The sequence below is a fragment of the Mollisia scopiformis genome (assembly GCF_001500285.1).
Source record: "Mollisia scopiformis unplaced genomic scaffold LY89scaffold_3, whole genome shotgun sequence".
Classification (NCBI taxonomy): domain Eukaryota; kingdom Fungi; phylum Ascomycota; class Leotiomycetes; order Helotiales; family Mollisiaceae; genus Mollisia; species Mollisia scopiformis.
In genome coordinates this window covers 241,987-259,466 of record NW_017263583.1, presented here as the reverse complement: position 1 = coordinate 259,466, position 17,480 = coordinate 241,987, and the positions used below count along the sequence as shown (strand labels likewise).

Genomic DNA, 17,480 nt, shown 5'->3' with positions numbered 1-17,480 from the left:
TTTCAGTATGTATGCGAACTGTCTGAAGTCTAAATTATCTTCGCCGTGAGGCTATAATCATCGACAAAGTAACCTTGAAACTAAATTTAACCAGGATCAGAGCACAATATTAGTGGGCTACGTCCCCAGGTGAAAACTGGGATTTGAGGGACAAAGTGGTGCAAGTACGACGTGAAGTCCCTTCTGTTTTTTGAATCTTCCTCCTTCCACTCATATTGTACTACAAGCTGTAGAGCAATGTTATCTTATACTCCAACTTCTACGGTAGTGTTTGACTTTTGGCCCAACCCTCCGAACTGCACACCCCTTCTACTAGACTCCATCACGGATTGAGGAGCATTCCAGTCAAAATACAACTCTCCACTTTTGACACTTTTCTGAATAACATCCCTAGCTCGAGGAAACATGTCTTTTTCGTATTCCTCAACTGCTTTCTGTGATATTCCGAATTCCTTCAATTTCCGCGCCAGGGCGACCGAGTCAAGCAATGCAATATTAGCGCCCTCGCCGATGAAAGGAGTTGTCACATGTGCGGCGTCGCCAATCAGTGTTACTCCTTTGGCAGCTTTCCATGCAAGAGCATCTGGAGGCATGTAGTACAGAGGCCAAGCATGAAAAGAGCTATCAATTGCTTCGATGATCGCCTTGATGCTGTCTGCGTGGCCCCCAAAGAAATCATTCGTCAGCATCAGTATTTTCACAGCCTCAGTATCTAACAAATCAACTTGAATCTTCTCAGCGAAATTCTCAGGTCCCTTGAAACCTAGTTCCATGCGGTAGTGGCCGTCTCCTTGGCGCTGGATCCAAATCATTGTAGAGCGACCCAGGACTATCATAGGGCCTAATTTTGCGACTTCTTCCACCTTGGTGTAGAAAGGATTGGAGGAATGGATCTCGCCTGTCCAGAACATCATCCCAGCATATTTTGGCTTTGCGGGCGTTACCTGCTGGATCTTAGTCGAATGATTATGATAGCCAAGGACAGATATAAACTCACTAGGTGCCGGATCTTGCTGTTGGAGCCGTCGGCACCAATTACCAACTTAAATCCAGTTGCAGAGATTCCATCTCCAAAATGTAAGACCACATCTCCCTTGTTGTTCCTCTCAGACGAAGTGACAGCCTGTCCCCACTTGATATTCTCCTCGGGAATCGTGGTCAACAATGCTTGTTTGATCTGCTCTCGATCAAGTTCAGGAGAATCCACTCCCTCTCCGTGGGTAAACACTTTGTTTCCCAGGTGATCCCACACAGCATGAATAGTAGCCTCACCACCGCGTCCATATTCTCTGAACTTTTCATAACAGCCTGCTTCTTTCATGGCCAACTGTCCACCACCGTCATGCAAGTCGAGACAGCCGCCGCGAGGTGGAACATCGATGTTGCTGCGCTCGTAAACAATGTAGGACAAGCCAGCTCGCTCAAGTATACCAGCTAAAGCGAGGCCTGAGGGCCCTCCGCCGACGATGGCTATGTCCGCTACCATGATTTTGCAATAGAGTCTGATATAAAACTTGGGAAATTAACTGAAAGGCTTCTATAAATCTGCCAGATGTTGGAAAATGCAATGCTTTTCAAATAATTAAGCAGTACACGTAAAGTGGTGTTACATAAGGTTTTTCGGACACAACTCGCGCCCGAACGCCGCACCAAACGCGATGTAACACTTGAAACCTACATTTCTGCATGGAATATTCCTAGGATTGAACAAGGAAACAACACCGGAGTCCGGGGTTAAGGCAAGGTTTTGCGGGGCTAGTATGTGCTGCACCTGCACTGCCTTACCCTTTTAGCAGAAACTACCTGCTCGATCATTTTTTGACCAAGAGAGATGAAGGAATTGTCCGAATTGTTATGCATCAGCTCTTCTTCTCCGACTGGTTGACTTCTTTTGAGTGATCTCAATACAGGTCGTATTGTATCAACTGAAAGAGAAGTGCCACTTACCAGCACTCTTTCCGTGCCCACTGCATTGCGCCAAGCACTTCTTATTTTGCCGAGCAAGGGTTGGAACTTGTCTTTTTCTTCTCCAATACATACCATTAAACAAAAGAAGTGGCAGTCCAAGACCATCTTAATAAACAAAGACGAAGTATGTGACACCTGGATATCATGCACCGTGACCATCACTAGACTCCATGACTTTCTGCAACGTCCTTCCACCACCTCTTGTCACCCATCGATCCGCTCTCCACGCCGAGTTCGGTCTGTCCAGAAGATCACTCTTATTCCCTGGATCCCAATTCGATAACTTCTCTCGAGTCGCGGGGCTTGGCACCGTTCCTTAACGCAGGCGGAAGACGCTCCAATCTCATGCCTGTATACACAAACAGCGCAACCACAATGATCTCTTCAAGGACAGCCATGCATAGAAATACTGTGACATCCCCAGTGAGTACGCCGAACTGGGACCTTAGACTTTCCACGTACGTCCCCAGAATGCTAAACAGAAATCGGACCACCATGAAGGGCGCGCAGTATGCAAAGCAGAGAAGCAACTTCTGCTCGCCGGAGGGGATAATATGCCATTGTCGAAGGAAAATCAGGAATATACACACGAAAGCGAGATAGGAAGCCACGAAGAGGATGACGGAAGCTTTCAGTAAGTCGTTGGTTGCCAAAGTGGGCGAGTTTGCAGACTCGATGCCGCCGTAAATAGCCAGCACAATACCCGCGATCGCGAGTAATGAGATAGCAGAGAAGATCTTCTGATGTATCGTGTTGACAAATTTGTTCCTGTTTTTGCAGTTCGCAGATTAGCTTTCACTGTCCATGATATCTTGCACTGGAGAAAGGTCAGACTAACACTCTCACGAATAGCGCAAAGTTCAACAACGTTAGTGGAGCCAAACCAATTCCTTGGCAAATGAGTGCGCCTCCATAGACCGAATTGGTAGGATCATTGATAGAGGCAAGTTGGAAGCTCGCAGCGAGCACACGTAAGGTCGAGAAGGTGACCAAAATGATCCAACCTTCCGAACGACGGAATCCGTGGCGGAAGCACAGCGCGAAAGCGAAGCCTAGGTAAATCGTGAATGGGACGAGCTGAATTATCGCAACAGCGTCGCGGTAGGTGAAGACGCCAGGTTGATCCAACATGTTTCTTGATGATTGGCGTCGAAGTTCTCGGGCGAGATCAGTGAGTGGAATGCTAGGGAGGTGCGTTGGATGAGAAGTCTCGCGAAAATGTCCCGACGACAATGACAGCAGAGTCTTGGCAATATAAGTAGGAGGAAGAGCGAAAGGCAGAAGCCATATAGCGAGAAAAAAAGGCTCAATGGACTGGAATAACTTTTGAAGTAAGAAAGTTGCATATCCAGCTCGCTTTTAAACGCAGATACCGTGTGCCAAAAGCATTCCCTGGTTGTCAGGGGACATTCAAGCCAGCCGCTTTTCGTAAAGCGTCCCACGTTTTTGATAAGAGATATGGGCATCTTTGTTCGTTGAGACTCTACCTGATAGGATGTTGAGACTTATCCATCGTACCACGAATGTCAAGGCAGACGCGAAGAAGGTAGTAGCCGCAAGGAATGTCAACGTCGCTGGCTACCTATTTAGGAAATTAGTAGAGTTGACTTACCCCTGAATACTCGCTAAGCGACTGTTGGTGGAATTAGGGCAGATTTCCTCAACGGGCTAGCTAAACCGACATAAGCTAGCGTTCCGTGGAGAAGGCTCAATCACTCCGACCCAACTTACCGTTGGTGATTCTGCGTTGAGTGCCTTCGTCTTGCATATTTTGCAAGAGCTGAGAAGATAAATCTGAACGAATTCCATAACTTGCAGCAATGGCGGTTATAATCTTTTGGACAGCCAGGCAACCTTTCACTGCGCCCGATATCTTCTTTGAGGTCTCGACAATTTGAAATATGCGAATCGGGTTGTGGTTTGAAGAGAGCTTGAAGCCTCGAAGGCCACTCAAGCGAACCTTCGACTCATATGACAATATACTGGATTCTGCTCGATTCTTGGCGCAAGGATCTGATCATCTGATCTCGTCGACGATTCCACTCCATCGATGCAAAGTTGGTGAGAGTTGAGCATCTCAAGAGGTCGACTCCCTCATGTCGCTAATTCGAGGAGTACGTTGACAGAGTGCAAAAGGAACGAGAATTCTAGGAAGCACATTAGCTTCAACACCATCTCGGGCAAAGTAGGTTACATCACGTGCTGCGACATGGGCATCGAGGTTCATCCCTTAGGTCGCTTTGTTTGTGCATCTCATTTGCTTCTCATTCTGGTTCGTGTCTTTCGGCATTTCAACCAGTTCTCTTTCATTGATTGAAGAAATCCGTATCTTCCTGCAGCTCTTGGGTTGATGAAATCCTGACATGAGGTTGTGGCTCGTGTTCGGAAGTAAAATTCGAACCAACGTTTCACATGCTTTGACGAGCCAACCATAGAATCATCACAGAGATGCTGTTCAAAACCTCGCAAGGAAGGCGTCATACTTCTAGCGATCGCCGCATCGATTTGGCAGTCGATGCGTGTGCATCTCGATATATAGCATCATGACGGATAGTCAAATGGAAGATAATTCCTCTTTCTCTCGAAGATATTATGATACGAGTGAGGTAGAAACTGCCGCAAAGTTGAATAGCGAATACCTTGGAGAATCAAATTTGTTCACATCGAGAAGTCATCTTCTCCAATTCAATCAAGTGGGAAAACTTTACATCTTCAAGCTGGGTAGGCACCACATTCGTGTCTTTTTTCGTCGCAAGTTAAAGAGAGTTTAACTTACATTATCCCAGACAACCACTGCTATCCGAACTCAATCTAAAACCCAGCAATCAATTAAGATGGTTCTCGGGCTTCACGGTCACAGTCATGTTGATATCAACAGCATCAAGAATAGTCACCCGGATCCAACCACTTCGATCTATCCACAACTGTCTCCCGACGATGCTCCGTACCAAGTGCAGGAAGTCGATATGCGCTCTGCAATATTTATTCCTGAGGAGTTCCAATACGGTCGAGATGGTAAAGTACCTGTGATACTCGTTCCTGGAACAGGCTCCTTCGGCGGAGAAGCTTTCAGGTGCAACTTTGCAAAGTTACTTAAAGCGAGTAACTTCGGAGATCCACTTTGGCTGAACATCCCTGGAATGATGTGCGACGACGCAGCAAAGAATGCGGAGTACGTTGCCTACGCTATCAACTACATTTCAACAACCTGCAGCAAGAAAGTGGCAGTGATAGCCTGGTCGCAAGGAAACCTCTGTGTTCAGTGGTCATTGAAATACTGGCCAAGCACTCGCGGACAAGTCAGCAACTTTATATGCCTCTCTGCAGATTTTCGTGGGACCACCAATGCATGGCTCATGGCTCCTGCTGCTGGTGTGCCATGTGCGCCAGCAGTGAGACAACAAAGGAGACGTTCAAAATTCATTACCACCTTGATGTCGAATGGTGGTGACTCGGCTTATGTGCCTACCACTTCAATTTATTCCAGAACAGACGAGGTTGTTCAACCGCAATTTGGGAAATGGGCGTCAGCTTTGATGTATGATGAACGCCAAGTCGGAGTTACGAATTGTGAGGTCCAGGTGGCAGCATGCAAGAAACCAGCAGGTCTGTATTACACACATTTTACACTATTGTGAGTTCCACCTCTCAGCGCATAGCATTGTTTTTTGAAGTTTGTAGCCTCGAATTCCTTTCTGGCTCTATCCATTCCTGCAAATGATTGAATTTTATACTTGAGTTATACTACAAAACTGAACATGTTCGCTGACACGAAGATTTCGATGATCAGGTACAATCCGCTTGCGTGGGCTTTCACTGAAGACGCCATCTGCAACGGTGGACCAGGTCGATTGGATAGGATTGACATGAAATGTTGCATGCGTACCAAGACACACGGGCTGAATAGGCTGGACGTACTGAGAACCAAGGAGCTGATCAGGTGTGGGAAGGCAATCTTGAACTACCCGGCGAAGCTTAAATATGAGCCAGAGTTGCCGCCATATTGTGCTCGCGAGGAGAAGACATATGTGCCTGATTACGAGGCAGATATTGAGTAGGCTGCTCATGATTCAGGTGTGTCAAATGACTTGAAAGAACCTGTAAATGCAGAATAGAACCCATCTAAAAGTTTTGACAAAGGGTCGGCCTCGATTTGTTTTGTCAATTTGTTTTGAGGCTGGAACGGTGAACGTTCGAGTGAGTCTAGGAAGCATGAAAAACAACTCCGAAAGGCGTTGGCGCAAGTGATGTGGACCGCAAGGATTGACAAAGGTGAATATAGCAGAAGAACAATATGCAAAGAAGTTTCGAGATATTCCGGACTGTTTTGCTTGTTGACACGGCTACCGCCAGGTTCTCTCTCTACAGAAGGAACCACCGCAGTTGCGTGGCTACAAAGAGTTTTGGTACAGCCTTGCTCTGCATTGAGTTATATGTCGATATTCATGGACTCATTTTCGAAAGAGGTCTTGCGTTTCTTTGGTCTCGAGCAGTGTACAAGTAGTTCAGCATCGTTCTTCAGCAAAGGGCTTAAATTTGACAGAAGAGACCTGCAAACGAAAAGAATCATCGCTTCAATCTCCAGACTTGGATTCCACAAGCATTGTACGAACCACACTTCAAATGCATATCGGTGGCGCGACCGTGCCTGAAAGATAACTTGCACGGCTAGCGGGCAGCGGGAAAGTGTCCCATGCACACACATACATGTTTGGTTGGACAAGTGAATGCGCGATCTGTCATGGTCTCCTGTGAAGATGCAAGGGTGTGAAGGCTTATAAACAAGCCGATTGCCCCCTCCATCTCACTTCACTTCACTCACCTCACACCATGGACATATCTACAAAGAAAAAACTCAGATTTCTCGGAGGGTGCTTACCTCATCACCCAACACTACCGCTTAAGCGGCACAGCTCATTTCTCTTGTGGAAGGAGCTCTGATAGAGATGTACCCTTTTGAAATCCAATAAACACTTTCTCTTCAACAAGGTGACGTGTCCGAGTGGTCATGGAGGTAGGTTGTCGCCCTACTGGGTTACACCGTAGCGGGTTCGATTCCCGCCGTCATCAGGCGTAAGCCTACAGCGACAGCGTTATCATATTATTATTCTGGTCTTTGTGCCCGGGGCGATAGGCCTACTGCCCGCAAGGGTGAGTGAGTTCGATTCCGGCCGTCACCATCTATTTTTTTTATTCGTCTTTCTTTCTTCTTCTTCCCCTTGTATAGGTATAGGTACGTACAGTACCTTGGTAGGCGACTCGTGATTCTTGCGGCCTCGCACTAGGTATGCCTAGGTGAGCCTCGATGGTCAAGTGGGAACGTGTGATTGGACGAAAGGGGTGGGGCCGCTTTTGAGATGGACTCGCTTGCAATTTGGATCTCGACTAGCTACTGACCTATATGAATGTTTTCAAACTTCAGAATCATTTTTCATCCGCCTTCATCCAAATTCGTCCAACTGCAACTAAACTCATCCAAACTCATCCAAACTCATCCAAATTTATTTGACTTTATTTAATTTCAAGATAAGGATCGAAAACTGTTCAAATTTACTAGACTTATTGAAATCAACATGGAAATTGAACCACGATCTCTCGCAGTTTCCAAGTCAAATGGAGTGGAAGTCCTCCGCAACCTTCTCGGCTTCGGTGCAGGCGAGATGATTGATGCTATCTTCGTGGCGATCGATTTCGAAGGCTGCCAAAACATCGAAAACGCATTCCAAACTTCGATTGACTCGGAATTTGGTGTCGCCTATCTCGATACTCGAGATCTCTTGCATCACGAGGAGAAAGACCCCTCATCTTTTATCACGACTCAAGAATTCGCCACTGGCAGTAACTCTCGATTTGACAAAGCTGTGAAAAACTTCAGATTCGGAGTCGCTGAAAGAGTATCAATCTACGACTTGGGAGAAAAGATTCGCCAATGTTTGAATCCACAGGATGCTGATATCACCAACGAGAAACGGAAAGTCATCATCGTCAGACACTGGCGAAATGAAATGAGATCTGTTGAGGCGCTGCGCATATTTAGTCATGATCTCCGCTGTGTTCACAGAATCCTCGACATCTCGCGGACTGCCAACGAGCTCTTCGAGCGGCCTCCGGGTTGCCCTATAGGATTGACAAAGCTCTCTTCAGACCTATCACTGCCTTTCCGAGGCGAGGACTTCCATACCGCAGGAAACGATGCAAATTGCACGTTGCGAGTCCTTCTAATGTTGGCGGTCAAGTCACAAGAAAATATCATACCTGAAGGGCCACAAAGCAAACTTGTGGCTCTTCTCCGACAGATTGCGCAAGCTCCGCTACCACCCACAAAGTCCGAAGAAGAGGTCAACCGGCTTCTAGCGATGCAGCCCACAGAACCTTTGGACGATGCCGCACAACCGGTAGACATGTCCCGTTTCTATGTCAAGCTGACCAAAGCTTCCTTGAGGCAGCGATTCACACAGAGACGGCAAGAAAAGGATAATGACCCAGAAGAGCGAGCGAGACGAGCTGCAATTCGAGCTAATCGAGATTTGAAGGAAGATGGTGAGAACTTCATGGGGGCGTTGCAACAACTTGAGATCAGAGTTTCGAATGCCGCAAGTTAAGGAGACAGGTAAGTCCCTTGTACCAATTCTATCGCCGAAATTGTTTCGGGATCTGACGCTGAATTTAGTCTTCCGGCATTTGGTACGCACAATGTCATCCCAGATCTTCAGCCGCAATGGTAGTATAAGTACCACGATGCCACTATCACCCATTTCACGACGAATTCCATCCCAAGCGACAATGTTAATTACCTATCTGACCAATATACACGAGCTTCTTTCCCTCGTCTTGGCACTCCAAAACTTCACGGGATACTCATGACAATACCCCTGAACGAAATCAGGTGCCATCGAGAAAGCCACACGAGCATCTTCCACGAAGACTATTGAACAGGAAGCTTCGAGATTGCAGTTCTCGATTTTCGTCAACTCTTAGATTCCTCTAGAAGGCGCTTGCCAACTGTTGGCTTTGTATAGCATGCAAAATTCAGAAGCGCGGAAAGTAGGGCCTGCTATTGTGTGCGATGTGCTCTCTCGGTAGTCATCTTGATTTCTACACTGGTGAATCTCGATAGATTGAGGTCGAGGTTGTAGTCGTGCCAGAATGCAATAGAGCTCATGACTATGAAGACTTCCCTGCAATATCAATGATGAAATATTCGACAACATGAAAGTGATCTATCTCTGTGATTATTGAAAATGTTTCAACGTAATATCTTAGACTTTGTTGTAGAGAAAGATTCTAGGGGGACAGTCTAATGGTATGAACTTGCTCTCGACTTCAAATAATGATCCCAGAAGGCAACTGAAGCAAATCTGTTAGCTAGCTCCGGCCGATATCAAATTGGCCTTCTCATCGAGGCAGCCAGTACAGTAGAGTTCCAATATTTATTGAGCAGTAACAAAATATGACGTAAGATGACGTATAATCCTACTTGCCATAGATCAAGGTGACTCCTGCATATCCGGGAACGGCGTCACCAAATACCAACGCCATAAAGGGACAAGTTGCTATTCCAAGTATCCCAAAGTTCATATACAACCGAAGGGTCATCCGCAGATCTCCTTTTAACGAGTTTCCCAATAATCTCCAGCTCCGGCGATGCATCCCAGTCCTTGCCACGTCGGACATCATTAAGATCCGACTTCAACTCCCCCTGCGACCAGCGTCCTGGGTCGATTCAGCCTGGCCCTCTGGTAGCTCCTCTGTTTCGATATCCCATTTCTTGCGTCGGTCCACTGTGACTTCTGCGCCATGAAGTGCACCTTCGAAGACGGTGAGCGTCTTGAGCTTTAGCTTTGACACTATAGTCAGCGCATCCTGTCTATTGACGACTCCGGTCTGCAATCTCCAAGAAGAAATTCATGTCAAACACCAGATGCCGGAGGACCTGATTCTCGGGATGGGAGAGGTATCTGCGTATATCAAGATTCTTGAGGATCAGATAAAGTGTATCCTGTTCCGGACGAATGTATAATGGTTCAAGACGATTGTACGGTCTCTTGGGTTTAGGATACAATCCGGAGGGATGCGGCATCCATCGTGATCTATCGGGTGTCAGACTTGGCAGATACACCGGCTTGAAATTCTTCGGGAGGCAGCCAAGCCCGCACACAGAAAGGATGTCTGCTGTCGAAGTCGACAGTTCAAATCGGTAGGTGGAGAAATTGTAAGCAGCTTCGATGAGAGTAGGCGCCGCATCAAGAGCGAGCCCAAAAATCATGATTTGAATTTCTCGTGGCAGCTTGGTGAATACTGTGAATTGTGTGAGCTTCCATGAATGATCCTCATGGAACACTTCTTTCTTGTTATGCTTGAGTTTCCTGGTCTCTCCAATTGACTTTTTCTGTGTAGCAGAGGCCGTAATAGTCCTACGTCTGCGTTGCAGCACATCATTCTTGATCTTTTGCGTTCCGAGGAAGTGACTTTTTCGCTTTTTCTCTCGTCCTCCTCTCTTGGATGTACGCGACGTCGACGAGTTTGGTAAGATGCTCTTGTTCTTGCTCCCTTTTGTATGTCCGCGGCCATGTTTTACTTTATGGCGAAGCCTCTCGATGGACCCATTTGTCTGATCCATTATTTCGCTGGAGAAAAGGATGTTCGTTGATTGAGAATCTGGGATGTCGCGACGAGTTTCTATATATATATGCGCCGAGGACTAGTGACGTGATCCCTGCAGAATTTTACACGCTAGTCTCGTGATTGGAGGAACACCAGTAGCTCAGCAGCATTAGGGAAGGGCAAACATCATAAGGTTTTCTTCTCAAAAATATGATGTAGATTTGTAATTACATACTACTATAGACTAAGGAAGAGGATACATAGTCTAGAGTGAGCTGAGATTCGTATTCGGGGTGTCCGATGATGTCTCGTGAACGAGGTCTCATCTAGCCTCTCTTTTGTCGCTTGAGAATGAGTTCTAGATGTCAAACAATTTTCTTTATCTTCTCTTGATAAAGCGAGAAAGACAGAGGTGATTCCATTATCAAAATCCAGGAAGTCTCTTTGTGTTATATGTATTACTCGCATATTTCTAGGCGTCTACCAAACTCTCACGCCTCATCAAACCCGAGCTCGTCGAATCTCGACATCGTAAATCATTGATGGCAAGCCAACATCATTTTCCTACACTCTGAACAGCTTTAAAACCCAATTTTACCAGGTTTTGAAGTGTATTGTGTTTAGATAGGCAGCGGAATCCTGTTCATGAGCAAATCTGCGGTGAGCTTCATCGTCCAGAAATCTGCAAGGCAGAACGAGAGTTCGCAAGATTTTCAATCTCGGTTTGGAATGAGAACCAAAAGCAAACAAGTGGCGTTCGGACGACAGTTTCTGTCATCTCGGGAGGGGAGAGTTTTCCTCAGCTTGTTCGCAACAAATTATGCAATCTTCGCTCATGTAAACAAGATAACCAATAATCAAAACAGAATATAGCAGCTAGAATTGAATTTTCATATATAAAAGAAGACTAGAAGCTGCGATAAATAACAAAATATTGGAATTAGGCTGCTGTCTGAGGCTCTCAGCCTCCGACTCGAACAAGGACAGACCGGCGTCGAACAATGCCACGAGTGTCAAAGAGATTATCGAATGCAAGCAGAAGTAAATACATCGAAGGTTTGATGTACAGTTCGCGCGAAATCGATGGAGATAACAATAATTTGACCTTGAACAGGATGGCAGGAAAGCATGGTCGAAATTTGAATCGAGAGATCATTTCGAAATTTCCTGGGAGCAGAAGCGCAGTTTGCGCTGAACGCGCTCACTGCGCTAAACGCACGAATTGCGCTGCCTGCGCCAAATGCGTTAAGCCTGAAGTGAAGCTCCTCCAGATTTTGGACTGCCGATGCATCTCCTTCGAGGCGGTCATACCGGCAGCGCGGGTTGTCGGTCCCCATCGTATTGTCTCTAAGCGGACGTTTGTTTCACAGAGCTCCGGAATGGAAGTAAAAAGGAGGTATTTCGATGTAAAGTGAAGAGGTACCTCGGCGTTCTACGCTAGTTTAGGCCTCCTGAAAGGGGGAGTCAATGGCGCTCGCTAAACAAAAAGTTGGACCAATTAAGTAAAATTGATTGGAATCGGATCTTATTTTATAAAAAGCTTGATCAGACTACATACTTGAGGGTAATTGTGAATAAATACGAGTAAAGTATAAGTTTGGGATTGTCGTTTTAACCTGTCTTCGACGAGGTCCCTTGCCGTGCTCGTGCCGCTGACAAGTCTGTCACTGCGCTAGTACCCTTGTATCCTAGAGCTTATTTTGTATGTCAGTTGGTTCTTGATTTCTTTACTTTGTATTGCAACAATTCAAAAGCTTCCTCTCATCGTATGTTACCCTATCAAAAGTACCTTTGGAACATTGGAGGGGTATAGGGATTTCTTCACAATAGGGTCTGGGTGGATGAGGTAAAACTTCCTCGACGAGAGTACGCAAACGCTGGATGTCTGCTACAGTACCACCTTCCCCGCCAACAACCCAACACTAACCCCTCCTCCACAAACAGTATTCAAGTACCCATTACAGCGGACCAGCCATCTTTCGCTTTCTCGTGTACCATATCCAGACGAGCGCACAATTGCCGTAAATACAAACACGTTGGCGGCAAGTACCTGCCTATGCGACCTGTTCTGTTCGTGGTCTTACTACCGGAATCTACGATCCAATTGCAGAGTCTTGACATTCAACAGTCTCAACTCCATACATACACATATCCTCTAAAATGACTCTACACAGCCGACCTCCAGTCATCCGTGTCGATGCGGAACTCTTGATTCCCGGCCGCGGCGTCCCAATACCACATGCAACTCTTGTCTCCGAAGGGAGAAAGATTGTCTACGTGGGCAAGCAAAGCACCCTCCCGGCGAAGTATGCCCAAATCGAAGGGACCGTGGTCCCCGTTCTCCTCCCGGGTCTCTGGGATTGCCATGTCCATTTCTTTGGTGCGCCGTCCTTTACCCCCGAGGTCGTCACATCAACTACTGCAGCGCTCGCAGGTGCTCGAAGCGCTCGTGACCTAGCAGCTACACTCAATGCCGGTTTCACGTCGGTTCGGGAGCTGGGAGGCTACGGTGCTCAGATCTCGGCAGCCGTCGAGGAAGGTTGGCTTGTTGGTCCCAACATCTATTCTTCTGTCAGTATGCTCAGCCAGACGGCGGGCCATGGGGATGCACGTGAAGAGGATATGACAATGATATGCTCCAAGATGCAACAGAACATGCCATTCTACCTGTGTGACGGGGAGGCTGAGTGTCAGAAGGCAGTCCGCACCATGATTCGCCGTGGAGCTACCGTTATTAAGGTTGCTACGACCGGGGGCGGCTCCAGCAAGGACGAGCTGCAGGCACGTCAATTTTCGGATGCAGAGTTACTCATTATGGTCCAGGAGGCTCAGAGGGGTGGATTAGCCGTTGCGGCGCACTGCCATGGCAAGGAAGGCATTAAGGCTGCCTTGCGCGCTGGCTGTCGAACTCTGGAACACGCCAGTTTTGCAAACGACGAGTGTATTGCACTGATGAAAGAGAAAGACGTGCTTTTCGTACCCACCCGGACCGCTATCAATTTTGCCCTCTCAAATCCCAAAGCATGGACTCCAGAGAACTATCGCAAGATCGTGCAACTGGCCGACGCGAACCTTCGCGCCTATACCAAAGCAATCAAGGCTGGGGTTCGCATCGCCTTAGGTACCGATATTGGCCTCAGCGCGACCTCACTCCCTCTCAACCATGGCATGAATGGAAAGGAGTTTGTCTGGGCTGTGGAAGCAGGGTTGATGCCGTTAGAAGCGATTGAAGCTGGGACTGCAAGAGGTCCAGAATCACTCATGATGAACGCAATAGAGAATGGAGACGATGAGAGTGACGACGATGGAGAGCCACCACTTACGAAGGCTCCTAAGAGCGGACAACTGAAGGTTGGTTTTGATGCCGATTTCATCGCCGTCTCGGAAAATCCACTGCTTGATATTGCTGTATTAGCGAACCCTGAAAAGGTAACTCACGTTTGGAAAGGGGGGAAGCTGTTCAAGGAACCGGGCAAGCTAGCTACACTCATCCTTCCGGTTCATTGATTATTCTGCTTTGCAGCAACACCACTCCGATCTTGTCAAGGATTTCAAAGTAAGATATACTGGAAGTTTTTGTAAGTCTGTTTGGTCACTCTAGTTTATAAATTAGCGAGCAAGCAGTTGGATTATTGCGGCATATAGCCAATGAACTGCGGAAGCTTCAACTTTACATGTGAAGGACTTGGAAGTCGAAGCAAGCGTCGGATTACTACCAGCCTACCTAGGCAGGTAGATATGTGAATACAATAGTCTTCTTGTCTTCTTGTGCGGTGCTCTTGATGATATTTGGAGAGAGAGCGACGAATTATTCAAAATTTGTGGTTGTGCTGTGATTGATAGACACATTGAACAAGTGGATGATCCAAAACGACTAATCTTCGTGTCTTACATTCATCTTGTGATTTTCGAATCCTTCCAATTTCACGAACCTAGCGCATTGAAAAGGTTGCCGTTGCTTTCATTTCAGTGAAACCTTAAAAGAAGAACAGAAGAGAAGAAGAAGAAGAAAAGCTGTTGATTTGATGTCGCAAGTATATCGTCCTTCTTTACTTCACTTCCATATTCCAAAATTCTAGGCGAGGGCTCATCCAGCCAAATTTCGCAAAAGAACTACAACATTTGGGAAGAGAGTTCTATTCATACATCTATTTTATAATTATTGAATGACTGATACTCTGATCCTCATCTTCGTCTGTTCTATCCATTGTCTTATACAACTTATGCTCTTTAACGAGCAAACTACAAATGGTAGCGAGAACCCCCAAGCCGAGAAGAACAACAAACACTACCTGCAAACTTGCCATATAAGCTGCGACAACCTCAATCCTCCATTCTTCAGGGAGGTCCTTGATTGCGTCAATACTACTTTGAACCCTGCGAATTACCTCTTCCGCACCTTCCCTCCCACCAAGCCTTCTATTTAACTCGTCATTCAATCTAGTTTGCAGCACAGTATTGGCAACGGCGATACCGATTGTGCTCCCCGTACTGCGAAATGCATAGCTTGCGCTTGTGATCACAGCATGATGGTGATGGTCGATAGCTGCAAGAGCGGCCAACAGCGTTGTAGTGAGCTGTCCAACATATCCTACACCGAGCAGGAACATAGATATGAAAGGTAGCCAAGATGTCGTGGATGCAGACAAAGTCGCCGTGATGGCTAAGCTGAGCAGGAAAACACTGGAAACAGCCGCGTTGAGGAGATAGTAACGTCCAGTTAGGCGTATGATCAGTCCAACAGCAAAACCCGTGATTCCAATTGCGACACTCTCGGGTACCAGACATAGCCCAGTCGCTGTTACAGAATGTCCCTGTACGAGGAAGTAGAGAGGCAAGTAGAAAATGACTCCAAAGCGTGCCATAGTAGCAAACCAGTTTGTGAGACATGCGGCAAGTATCGTGCGGTTGAGCAAGAGAGTGACAGGGATGATGGGCTCAGCATGAAAGCGTTCAAAATAGATAAACGCTAGTCCGAGGACGACAGATACTGGGAGCGCAGTGAGGACAAGAGGTGAGGTCCAATCGCCGGTTGTAAGTGCAAGGAGAAAAGCAACCAGTGTCGCGACAAGGAGGAATGCACCAGTGAAATCAATCCTCTTCCACTTTGCAAGCTTGGTCAAACCGACTTGGGGATTCTCGTCCTGGTCTCCTCCATCTTTTGAAACTCCCGAGCTTTCTGGAACTTTGATAAATAGCAATGATAACACGATTGCCAGAAGCGTCAGTGGCGTTTGTATCAAGAATGCCGCTCTCCAGCCAAATTGATCGTCAATCCAACCTCCAAGAGGCCCTCCGATACTGCTCCCAATCCCGAAGCATATGTTCGCTGTTCCTTGCCACATGCTTCGCCTTCTCAGAGGGATAAGGTCACTCATGATGAAGACAGCAGTTGGGCCAATAACTCCTCCGCCTAGACCCGCAACCACTCTGCCTGCGATCATAGTATTTTCACTCTTCGCCATAGCACACATGAGGTTTCCGATTCCAAAGACGACATTGGCAAAGATCATGCCCGCCCGTCGGCCGTAAATCTCCGTTAGGCGACCAGCGAGGGGTTGCGACGCTGCATTGGCAACAAAGAAGGCGGATGCCAGCCATGATAATAACGAGAGCGAGGAGAAACTAGTGGAGATAGGGGATGCGAGTGTGGCAACGAGAGTCGAGTCGAGAGCCACAAGAAAGGCACTCACGTACACACCAGACAGCACAAGAAGGAGTCGTGCTGCAGAGGGGCCGTCAGGTGGTGTTAAGCGGTCGCTACCATTGTCAATGTCGTCATCTTCTGTGGGCGTTGAAGGTAGAGGAGACTTAGGTCCAAGAAGGGGTGTGTTCTCCGTTGCAGAAGTGCTCGGGGGTTCCATTGGCACAGAAGCTTAATCGGTAGTCGAGAATGTGTGGAAGGGGTGACAAACGCTCGAGAGGCTTGTTGATTGCTACTTGGGTGTTTGTTACTTTCAACAAGGAGAATGCGTGAGGTTGTGAGGTGCAAATTGGTACTGTAGACGTCTGACGGTGTTGAACGGGCGCATATTTCAATCTGCATTCGAGAGTCACACGCTTACGGGTGCAAATTTGTTGAACAAGCGAGGACGAGGCGGAGTGTCCGAATCATGCGGGGATATGGATGAAAGCTCTTATTGCCGTGAAGGCTTGCTGTCGTGTCCGTTCCAGGAGTGTGGTTGAAAATAAGCTTCTTACAATAAGCGAGAATTGCCCCTGATAGTGGCTTTGCGAGGAGAAGGAGATTGTATCATCCTTGCAAAATACCGACCCCCGATCCGGAAGCACAGGAGCTTCTTCCGCTCGGAGTTTCCCCGGAAATTCGGGCGTGAAGCCTGGTCAGATAAGTCAGGCAGTTTTTTATGCTCTCTCTCGTGGCAAGTAAAACCGCTCGGTATGTATCCATCCTTCTCCTTTAATCATTGTCGAATTCTCCATGCTCATCCATCCTTGTACAGTCACACAAAGAAGACAACGGTACTCGCCTTATTCTGGATTGGCTACTGCGTCGACAACATCATCGGTACACAGACCTTCCAAACCAAATATGCCTCACGCTTCGCATCAGCTGAGATCACCATCTTGGTTCTCTTTGGGATCGGTCTCGTCGATATGCTTCTCATGTACTTTATCTTTTGTTGCAGAACAAGAAGAAGGAACAAGAGAGGTCTTCAAGTGCAAACGTAGAGATGGAGGGCCAGGACTTTCTTAACTTGACGGATTGAGAGAATCCAAGCATGGCATACGCTTTTGTGAGGTAGCTATGTTTCTTGGAAACCTAATGCTTCATTGTTAGCCATCGAGGTTGGAATGATGTCAATTGCGTGCGAGATGTAAATAAAAATTGAATCTTGTACATATGAAATTTCGCGTCGCGAGTTACCGGTGCTTGAACATTTATTGCA

The 17,480-nt window shown here is 47.1% G+C and overlaps 8 protein-coding genes and 1 non-coding gene across 9 annotated transcripts; 5 read left to right on the top strand and 4 right to left on the bottom strand.

Moving 5' to 3' along the window:
* Positions 1-168: 168 nt before the first annotated feature.
* LY89DRAFT_680450 (FAD/NAD(P)-binding domain-containing protein) lies at positions 169-1,555 on the bottom strand. Its single transcript, XM_018214082.1, has 2 exons — positions 998-1,555; positions 169-944 (listed from the first exon to the last, which is right to left on the bottom strand). The coding sequence occupies exons 1-2, from the start codon at positions 1,484-1,486 to the stop codon at positions 246-248; spliced, it is 1,188 nt and encodes a 395-aa protein (XP_018076672.1). The 5' UTR covers positions 1,487-1,555; the 3' UTR covers positions 169-245.
* Positions 1,556-2,225: 670 nt separating this feature from the next.
* Positions 2,226-3,099, bottom strand: LY89DRAFT_575798 (uncharacterized protein; the record flags this gene model as incomplete). The annotated part of the gene is made up of 2 exons (XM_018208808.1): positions 2,226-2,736; positions 2,807-3,099. 2 exons carry the CDS (start codon positions 3,097-3,099, stop codon positions 2,226-2,228), a joined length of 804 nt encoding a protein of 267 aa, XP_018076671.1.
* A 1,547-nt stretch (positions 3,100-4,646) lies between these two features.
* LY89DRAFT_606746 (alpha/beta-hydrolase) lies at positions 4,647-6,104 on the top strand. Its single transcript, XM_018210431.1, has 3 exons — positions 4,647-4,689; positions 4,755-5,602; positions 5,759-6,104. Exons 2-3 carry the CDS (start codon positions 4,803-4,805, stop codon positions 6,024-6,026), a joined length of 1,068 nt encoding a protein of 355 aa, XP_018076670.1. The 5' UTR covers positions 4,647-4,689; positions 4,755-4,802; the 3' UTR covers positions 6,027-6,104.
* An 852-nt stretch (positions 6,105-6,956) lies between these two features.
* On the top strand, positions 6,957-7,038 carry LY89DRAFT_t12. Its single transcript has one exon. It is a non-coding gene; the product is annotated as a tRNA-Asp (tRNA).
* A 172-nt stretch (positions 7,039-7,210) lies between these two features.
* LY89DRAFT_293389 (uncharacterized protein) lies at positions 7,211-8,786 on the top strand. The gene is made up of 2 exons (XM_018206530.1): positions 7,211-8,578; positions 8,639-8,786. The coding sequence occupies exon 1, from the start codon at positions 7,542-7,544 to the stop codon at positions 8,568-8,570; it is 1,029 nt and encodes a 342-aa protein (XP_018076669.1). The 5' UTR covers positions 7,211-7,541; the 3' UTR covers positions 8,571-8,578; positions 8,639-8,786.
* An 871-nt stretch (positions 8,787-9,657) lies between these two features.
* LY89DRAFT_664149 (uncharacterized protein) lies at positions 9,658-10,588 on the bottom strand (the record flags this gene model as incomplete). Its single annotated transcript, XM_018212749.1, has 2 exons — positions 9,658-9,807; positions 9,887-10,588. 2 exons carry the CDS (start codon positions 10,586-10,588, stop codon positions 9,658-9,660), a joined length of 852 nt encoding a protein of 283 aa, XP_018076668.1.
* A 1,737-nt stretch (positions 10,589-12,325) lies between these two features.
* LY89DRAFT_293368 (uncharacterized protein) lies at positions 12,326-14,186 on the top strand. The gene is made up of 2 exons (XM_018206529.1): positions 12,326-12,418; positions 12,517-14,186. The coding sequence occupies exon 2, from the start codon at positions 12,733-12,735 to the stop codon at positions 14,077-14,079; it is 1,347 nt and encodes a 448-aa protein (XP_018076667.1). The 5' UTR covers positions 12,326-12,418; positions 12,517-12,732; the 3' UTR covers positions 14,080-14,186.
* Positions 14,187-14,720: 534 nt separating this feature from the next.
* Positions 14,721-16,436, bottom strand: LY89DRAFT_636197 (putative MFS multidrug transporter; the record flags this gene model as incomplete). Its single annotated transcript, XM_018211479.1, has 2 exons — positions 14,721-15,686; positions 15,741-16,436. The coding sequence occupies 2 exons, from the start codon at positions 16,434-16,436 to the stop codon at positions 14,721-14,723; spliced, it is 1,662 nt and encodes a 553-aa protein (XP_018076666.1).
* Positions 16,437-16,974: 538 nt separating this feature from the next.
* LY89DRAFT_293363 (uncharacterized protein) lies at positions 16,975-17,406 on the top strand (the record flags this gene model as incomplete). The annotated part of the gene is made up of 1 exon (XM_018206528.1): positions 16,975-17,406. A coding segment is annotated over one exon (288 nt), but the record flags the coding sequence as incomplete, so codon positions are not given.
* Between the last annotated feature and the right edge of the window lie 74 nt (positions 17,407-17,480).

Coding starts and splice junctions, on each gene's coding strand:
- LY89DRAFT_680450 (XM_018214082.1), bottom strand. CDS start 1,486: ATGGTAGCGGACATAGCCATCGTCGGCGGAGGGCCCTCAGGCCTCGCT. Junction 945..997: donor ACAGCAAGATCCGGCACCTA/GTGAGTTTATAT, acceptor AAGATCCAGCAG/GTAACGCCCGCAAAGCCAAA.
- LY89DRAFT_293368 (XM_018206529.1), top strand. CDS start 12,733: ATGACTCTACACAGCCGACCTCCAGTCATCCGTGTCGATGCGGAACTC.
- LY89DRAFT_293389 (XM_018206530.1), top strand. CDS start 7,542: ATGGAAATTGAACCACGATCTCTCGCAGTTTCCAAGTCAAATGGAGTG.
- LY89DRAFT_606746 (XM_018210431.1), top strand. CDS start 4,803: ATGGTTCTCGGGCTTCACGGTCACAGTCATGTTGATATCAACAGCATC. Junction 5,603..5,758: donor TACACACATTTTACACTATT/GTGAGTTCCACC, acceptor TTCGATGATCAG/GTACAATCCGCTTGCGTGGG.